The sequence below is a fragment of the Bidens hawaiensis genome, unplaced genomic scaffold (genome assembly GCF_021521415.1).
Source record: "Bidens hawaiensis isolate Kalapana, Puna unplaced genomic scaffold, B.hawaiensis_p1.1 tig00030532_1, whole genome shotgun sequence".
Taxonomy (NCBI): domain Eukaryota; kingdom Viridiplantae; phylum Streptophyta; class Magnoliopsida; order Asterales; family Asteraceae; genus Bidens; species Bidens hawaiensis.
The window spans coordinates 141,791-149,670 of record NW_027495095.1 but is presented as its reverse complement, the minus strand read 5'-3'; the positions used below and the strand labels follow the sequence as shown (position 1 = coordinate 149,670).

Below are 7,880 nucleotides of genomic sequence, written 5' to 3'. Positions count from 1 at the left end.
TGGGTCTTCATGTGGGATGTAGCATGAATACCGTCTTAAGTTGGTAGATCTTAAAATATTCAAACTCTTTCCGCCATTTCAAATGACATAACACTGACGAAACTTCCATGTCAACAAACAAGAGCCGACAACACATATAAAACAAACCAAAATAATTAATTATCTTTCCTACTGACCATTTATATCCCATAATTTTCTCCTATTTAAAAAAAAATCTGCATATGTAGTAAAGTAGTGCACACCTCCATTTCTTCCACAATCCACACAATTATGAGAACTAATTAAAAACACAGTCCCCTAATTATACAACATGGAAAACCTTAAATAAACCACAACTAGCACCACCACCACAGTTAACATGTCTATCAGAAACACCCTTCTAATCCTCAACTGCCTTTTATTATCCATCGGAGCCGGTGGTGGTCCGTTGATCATCCACGGCGGCAACCGCGTATGGCTGTTGTCATGCCTCCAAACCGCCGGCTTTCCACTCATCATCACCATCCTTATTTTCCTCTACTTCCACCGCCATACAACCACAACAAACTTCATATACATGCGTCCAAGGTTATATATCGGATAATATAGTAATATATATTTAACTCTTATTTATATCGGTCCACGAGCCCGATTTATCTCTATATATTGTACCATGGGATATAATCTTCATACATCACCTCATCGTGACTTTACAGGCCTATACGATTTGTATAAGGCTATACCGGTCACACAAGACGAATAAGTGTACAAATGGGACAAGAAAACAGCTTTTTCAGCCTATACAACTTGTATAGCTATATACGAGCCGTCTAGGTCGTGTTTTAAAAACCCGGTTCAAACCGGCCGGTTAAACCGGATTTCACATAGTATGCCGGTATTTTGAGTCCGGTATTTCCTACCGGTTTGCTTGAACATCGTATCGGTGGTTTTTGTTTCAAATACCGGTTTTTACCGGCAAACCGGTTTTATGTCCGAGAATTTTTCGATTTTTGCGGCCCATATTTTTTCAAAACTACTTTTAACCCAACAATTAACATTCAAACGTGTAAACTTTATGACTATTTTTTAAAATTAAGTGTTTTTGCAGTATTTTTTTAATATGGATTAACTTAATTATTTTTTGTTATGTAAGCATTTAGTTTTGGGTTATTGTTGGATTGACGAAGTTGAAATTATAAGGTGAAATATTCAACCGGTTGAACCTTCCGGTATAACCCAGTTCAACCAGTTGTACCATTTATTAGCTCAATCTGGTACAAGTAAAATACCGGTTTTTAAAACATTGCGTATAGGTCTTCAACAACTCACAACTCAGGTTAGATAGCCTTATATGAGTTGTATATGCAAAACTCGAGTGTGAAGATCTCATGCCTTTTACCATCTTACAGGTTATTCTTCACGGCGGCTTTTGTCGGAATCATAATTGGCGTCGTCAACTATCTATACTCTTACGGCCTAGCCCGCCTCCCGGTCTCCACCTCCTCGTTAATTATAGCTTCCCAGCTCGCTTTCACAGCGTTCTTCGCATACGTGCTAGTGAAACTAAAGTTTACACCTTATTCGGTTAACGCGGTGGTGCTGTTGACGGTTGGGGCATCGGTGCTAGCGTTGCATACGAGTAGTGACCGGCCGGAGGGAGAGAGTAAGAAGGAGTATGCCATGGGGTTTGTTATGACGTTGGCGGCCGCGGTGTTGTATGGTTTTTCGTTGCCGTTGGTGGAACTGATGTACATGAAGGCAAAACAGGAGGTTACGTATACGTTGGTGTTGGAGATTCAGTTGGTTATTAGTTTGTTTGCTACTATGTTTTGTATTGTCGGAATGATCGTCAACAATGACTTCCAGGTACGATTATTTACAGCGTATAAAGATTTGACTAAGCGAACGGACAATAACCTTATCCAATACTTTGATACCGAGTAACTAATAACCTTATCCATTACTTTGATACCAAGTAACTGACCACCAGGTTAGACACTCTTTGGTAATGAATAATAATAATACCAACGGATTTTCTTGTTCATTTTCCTTTAAGAAATAGATACCTAGCGTTTTGTTTTCGTTTGTCTATTCTTTAACAATCTAAAGTAACATAGAAAACATATGCGCTAAAATAAATGAACGAATATAAACGAGCATAAACAAATAAAATGAACTTATTTTTGTTCTCACGTTACTTCATGACCAGTTTGGTTCTAATTTACAGATATAGAAGAACAAACTTATATGAATGAATTTCATTAACTAAACGAATATAATGAATGAACGTAAATAAATAAAATTAATTAGAGAAAAAACGACATGAGCATGACTTGTGTTCATGATCGTTTGTTTAATTAAATGAACAAAAAATTTTGTATGTATTTGTTTCTTCATTTAATAAAGGGAATACTTCACATATACAATAGTAACCAAGTGTCGCTCCTCTGATAAACGAACTTCTCACATAACGGTATATTGAGACATTTCAAGCTCGATTAATAATTTGATAAGATATTAAGATTCATAATAATTGCTTAGTTTCGGTTTTTGTCTTTAGTTTTATCAAACAAACTTTATCTATTACTAGATATATCCTCTATTGTTACCCATGTTAATTAGAAGTCCTTGTTCCTGTCGATATTAAGTGTTTATTCAACTTTAATCGTGCACCTTGTAGGGAAGCAGATAACTTTAAACTCGGGAAAACCGAATATTATATAATATTGTGTGCCAATGCCGTCTTTGGGCAATGCTTCTTCCTAGGAGCCATTGGAGTGATCTTTTGTGGATCAGCGTTGCTATCAGGAATCATAATCGCCGTTCTTCTCCCGGTAACAGAAGTACTAGCTGTTGTTTTCTATAAAGAAAAGTTTCAATCCGAGAAAGGAGTTTCGCTTGTTTTGTCGCTATGGGGATTTACTTCTTACTTCTATGGAGAATACAATCAATCAATCAATCAATCATGCCCAGTAAAAATCCCACCGACAGCAAAGCTATAAGTAGGGTCTGGGGAGGGTGGGATGTAGGCACACCGTACCTCTATCCAAAGGAATAAAGAGGTGGCTTCCAGAGAGACCCTCAAGGTTACAAAAAAGCTAAAAGATGCAACACAATCTTCTCAACAATCAATGGAGCTTGCTCAAGCTAATTACACATCAGTATAATCTTACGAAACATAAGTTTTCATTTAATATTCATGGCGTATGTCATTTTAAGTCGAAATATCATTATTAAGTTAGGTGTAAAATTTCAAGAATACATAAAATTTTAAGATTGATTTCAGTTATTAATCGTATTTTATACTGTAGAACAATTTTTGTACAAATTATTATAATAAACTTTTTTTAATAATTTGGTGATTATCTGTTTTAGAATATATAAGACCAAATTCGTCATCTAAGAAACAATAACACGGCCATTCCCACTTTGATGGGGTAGTAAGGTGGTTTGGGCATATAAAGAAGGTCAAAGGTATTTGATAAGGGTGGTAAGGTGATTTGGGCATATAACAAAAGGTCAAAGGTAAATCTATGTATAGTTAGATTAATTTACATAAAAAACAAGTGTAAACGAGAAATGAATCCATAAATCCGGTGACTTTGTATATTTATTTCAATGTTATCAATAATCATATCCATTTCTCACTCATTCATATCCATATCACAATAAATATTAAATTGATGAATCTAAAACTATGCATTTATTAAAAACAGTTGTGATACATCCAATTCAAAATATTAAATTGATAATGAAATAAACCACATATAATGCATGTTAGATCTCTTATCAGTAAAGGGCCTTTTGCTAAGAGGCCGGTAGCACAAGTACCACGTTTGATTAAATGTGAACAAATCAGGTTTTTCAAATACCCGGTTTTACAATTTACCAAAAACCGATCACAAAGGTCAGTGATTGAGTAATTAGAAAACTATGTTGAGCAAAAACCACACAACGAACAAAAACCGCTTCACATGTCAGCACAAGAAAGCGTCTCTAGCAGTATTTAACCATTTATTCAACTCAAACAAAGTCAAGATTACAAGAACAATACTAAACTCTTCAAGTCCATAAACTTACACATTTGGCAACCATCAATGAAAGCTGCGGATGATACCATGTAAATACCCACCCGTCATAATAAGCGACACAACTGACACAACACCAGCAGGGAATACTTTACCCGAATTCTTAAACCGTGAACCCATCACACCCAAAAGAGCAGCCGACAAACCAAACCCAACACACGATGCAAACACAGGGTTCACAGGGAGCTGTGTGTACACATAGTACAACAATGCCGCTGATATGCCGCCAGAGAGCAAAGATTTCTGACTCCCGCTTTTCAAATAACCCATCAAACCGCCCAGCCCGACCAAGGCGGCATAGCCCAGTGTTAGCTTCTGAGACATTGACATCCCCGTCTTTTTAGGCTCGCTTTCACTGTTGTCTGATGATCCTTCACCGCCTCCGCCAGATCCACCGCCACTGCCGCCAAAACTGTTTCCTTCACCGCCGCTGCCACTGGTGTTATCTGGTTCAATATCGGTTCCTTCTACAAAATCAACAGAGAGATTGGTTGGTACTTTTTCAGGGACTGTGCAGCCTCTTATGATACTTGAAAACCGGTTTCTTGATAGTGAGAAATTCGATGTGGGTGTTAATGATAAGGGAGGGGTACAACTAGTTGAGGCTGTGGTACAAGCTTTGTAGCACAGGGTACGAGTTTGGGCTTGGAGTGACATGTGGGGACGGAATTGGGGAAGCAAAATGGAAGATTGGGAAATTGATAATAGCTCTCCTGTGATGACCATAATGATGAAGCCTTGATAACAAGAAAGATTAAGAAACCGGTTAATCAAGGTGATCATGTTAATATAATAGGCTATTCTTACTCAAGGTAGTTAAGCGTATCGACAGTAGTAAAAGTACAAAAAACCCTAATACCTACAAGGATTTTCTTTTATAGGGTCAATCACATAGTATAAATGTGCGGGGCCGCTCACAAGCTACACAAGATCAGATAGATAAAAAGCCGGAAATGAGCTGAACCTTATTGAGCACAAGCCGAGCCCAAACCTCAAATAAAACTCATTTAGTTATCAACCCCAAAGCGTAATCCTTATATAGGTTCTAACTCTTTTGGACTTCTATGTATTAATTTCACATTTCACAAAGGAGCTCGAGCAGAGCTTTGGCTCGTTTAAGATACAGAACACGAAAACGAGCCGAGTTTAGGGTCGTTTAAGGTTATTCTCAAAATTTATAAAAACAATTAAAATTGTATATCATTTAATAAATTATTAGCGAGCCCAAGCCAAACTTGATAAAAATGACTAGTGAGCTGGACTCGAGCTTTAGAAAAAGAGCTGGAAACAAGTCGAGCTCGAGCTCTCGTAAGTTAAAACAAGCCAAGCTCGGTTACACCCATAAGAAAAGGGGTCTTGATTCAGGTTATGTAAAAATATCTGCCTGGTAGTTATTGAATCAAATTAGGATCTGTGAACGTTTAGAAGTTGTGAAATGGTCTAACGGTGGCAGTGGTGTCAATAGCGGTTATTTATTATCAAAAATCAAGTCCATCTTCAAAGAAAGTCAAACCTAAACTGATGTCTGATTTAATAACAAATTTCTTTTTCTGTCGGTTCGAATACTTCGATAAACCAAAAGATTAACGAGTAAAAGTACCAAACTCACGCAACAAATTTTCGAATCTATGAATAAAAAAAAACTTAGACAGAGATTGACAAAATTTGTACAAACAATCATAAAATTTCGTAATAATAGCAAGAGATTGATTACCTTGACTGAGTGCTCAAAAACCCTAGCTTTTGTTCGTCTGATGGATGGAAACTGCAATAATAAGTGTGAATAAGTGAAAAGCATTGATGAATCATGAGTCATGACTCCCTTGTTCAAGTTGGAGTTGCAGCCCAACATAGTGGCCCAAAAGCCCAATTTATCACCATATGCCTTGAATCCTGACTAATTGAATCAATCAGAGTTTATGAAAATTTAAGATCTGAATTTAGTAAATTAGCTTAAGGATTTGGGACCAAAAGCGATTAGCACGGACCATTTAATAAGTTTCTTTCGCTTGAGTTGGGTTAAAAGCACCTAATGTATTTGCGCAATCACCATATTCAAATAAAGTGTTTTCTATGGCAGCACCATGAATAATGCATAGCAAAGCAGCGCCCAATACACCGATGTCACACCCCAACCTACGGCGGGAATGCCGGGGCGCGAACTGATTGTCACAGCTCTCAAGGTTACTATCATGCACAATATTTAAATGACAATATCTATTAGTTGAATTCAATTATCAAATAAATCAAATACAAACAATAATTCATACAACAATACAAATTTTATATTTTTTGATTTAAAATATTCTTCTAGCTAAATTCTTCACTAAGTATTCACCAACCTGCATATGCGTATAAAATAAAGTTTTGTCAACAACACATGTTGAGTGAACAACACACCAGTTTAGTTGTACATACAGTATATATAACAAAATACGTAGCTGCAACAAGTCATATGAGAATAACAAAATAACCAAATGAGCAAGTATAACAAGTATAACTGAGATGTCGAGAAGCACAAAGGCTAACGACTGGCGTATGATCATACTAGACTGAGATTATGTTGGACCTCTCCGAATGCGGAAGCATACAAAGCAAATAAGCATATAAACAAGTAAGGTATAAGTTGTTAACACATAAGACAAAGTTGCAGTTTTGAGTATAAGTATATGTGAGATATATATTTACGCATATGTCCCCAAAACGTGGAAAACAAGTAAAATAGGGTGTTGGTGCATAAATGTCAGTAGTTCATAGTCTAGTGTCTGTAATCGAGTCTGTAATGTTATTTATGTTTTTGTTTAAGCGAAGTTGTTAACAAGTTCGCCTAGGCGAACTTGTTGAACAAGCGAAGTTATGGACAACTTCGCCTGAACATATCAGGCGAAGTTGTCGTGTATTTATATACAGCTTACGGCTTGGTTTAGGGAGTTCGTTGAATCGTTGTTGATAGTTGTTTGAGTCGATTGAGTTGACGAGAGTCTGTATCAGTGATTCATATCACGTGAGTTCGGTTATTAATATATAACGTGTTTCGGTTTGTTCGTGTGTGTTTGTTTGGTTTGCTTTCTACGCTCGTAACGATCTACGCAGGGATTCCGCACCTGAGTAGACCGGGATATCTCGTGTGATCCGTCCAGGGAACCTACATAGGGGAATGTGGTACTCATCTTAGCAATAAGCAAGAGTTAAGCGAGTGCGGTAAGAACGATAGTAAACACGAGTTACGCTCTTCGAAAGTTGTCGACGAGAAATCTTAAGTAACAATAGTTGAGAAATAAATATGGATAGAACAACGAAGCTATACTAGATATAAGTTCGAGATTCGATGATCGGGTACACTCTAACGAAAGTTAAATATTACTTAGATTTATTATAATTTTATTATCAAAGTTTTATCACAATAAATATGATTTTGATTATATATAATCAAAAACATTTAAATAATAATACGTTTAATGTATCTTATTATTAACAGAGCTTTCTTTTAAATACATAATGTAGATAATCAATTATAAGTAATAAATACTTTATATAACTAAAATTCTTTTATAAAATACTTAATAATCATATAACATAATAATGTTTAATATATATATTCGAATTTATTTTAAACAAAACCTTTTATAATCTTTATTACTCAAAAACTTTATAAATCTTAATACTCATTATATATATATATATATATAGACATATGTGTGTATACGAAAATACTTGCACAATATTTATGAAACGTAATCTTAGAGTTGTCAGTTTAATACAATTATTGATTTATAGCATTAGCTAATCCTTACAAAATCAATTGTATAACAT

At 35.8% G+C, this 7,880-nt stretch overlaps 1 protein-coding gene and 1 pseudogene across 2 annotated transcripts; one reads left to right on the top strand and one right to left on the bottom strand.

The window, feature by feature from the left end:
* Positions 1-310: 310 nt before the first annotated feature.
* LOC143580606 (purine permease 1-like) lies at positions 311-3,255 on the top strand (annotated as a pseudogene). The gene is made up of 4 exons (XR_013143688.1): positions 311-567; positions 1,389-1,862; positions 2,660-2,923; positions 3,062-3,255. The product of XR_013143688.1 is annotated as a purine permease 1-like (transcript).
* A 721-nt stretch (positions 3,256-3,976) lies between these two features.
* Positions 3,977-5,857, bottom strand: LOC143580605 (uncharacterized). Its single transcript, XM_077063580.1, has 2 exons — positions 5,782-5,857; positions 3,977-4,804 (listed from the first exon to the last, which is right to left on the bottom strand). The coding sequence occupies exon 2, from the start codon at positions 4,791-4,793 to the stop codon at positions 4,074-4,076; it is 720 nt and encodes a 239-aa protein (XP_076919695.1). The 5' UTR covers positions 4,794-4,804; positions 5,782-5,857; the 3' UTR covers positions 3,977-4,073.
* Between the last annotated feature and the right edge of the window lie 2,023 nt (positions 5,858-7,880).

Excerpts from the sequence above, each read along its gene's own strand:
- LOC143580605 (XM_077063580.1), bottom strand. The coding sequence starts at position 4,793 with ATGGTCATCACAGGAGAGCTATTATCAATTTCCCAATCTTCCATTTTG.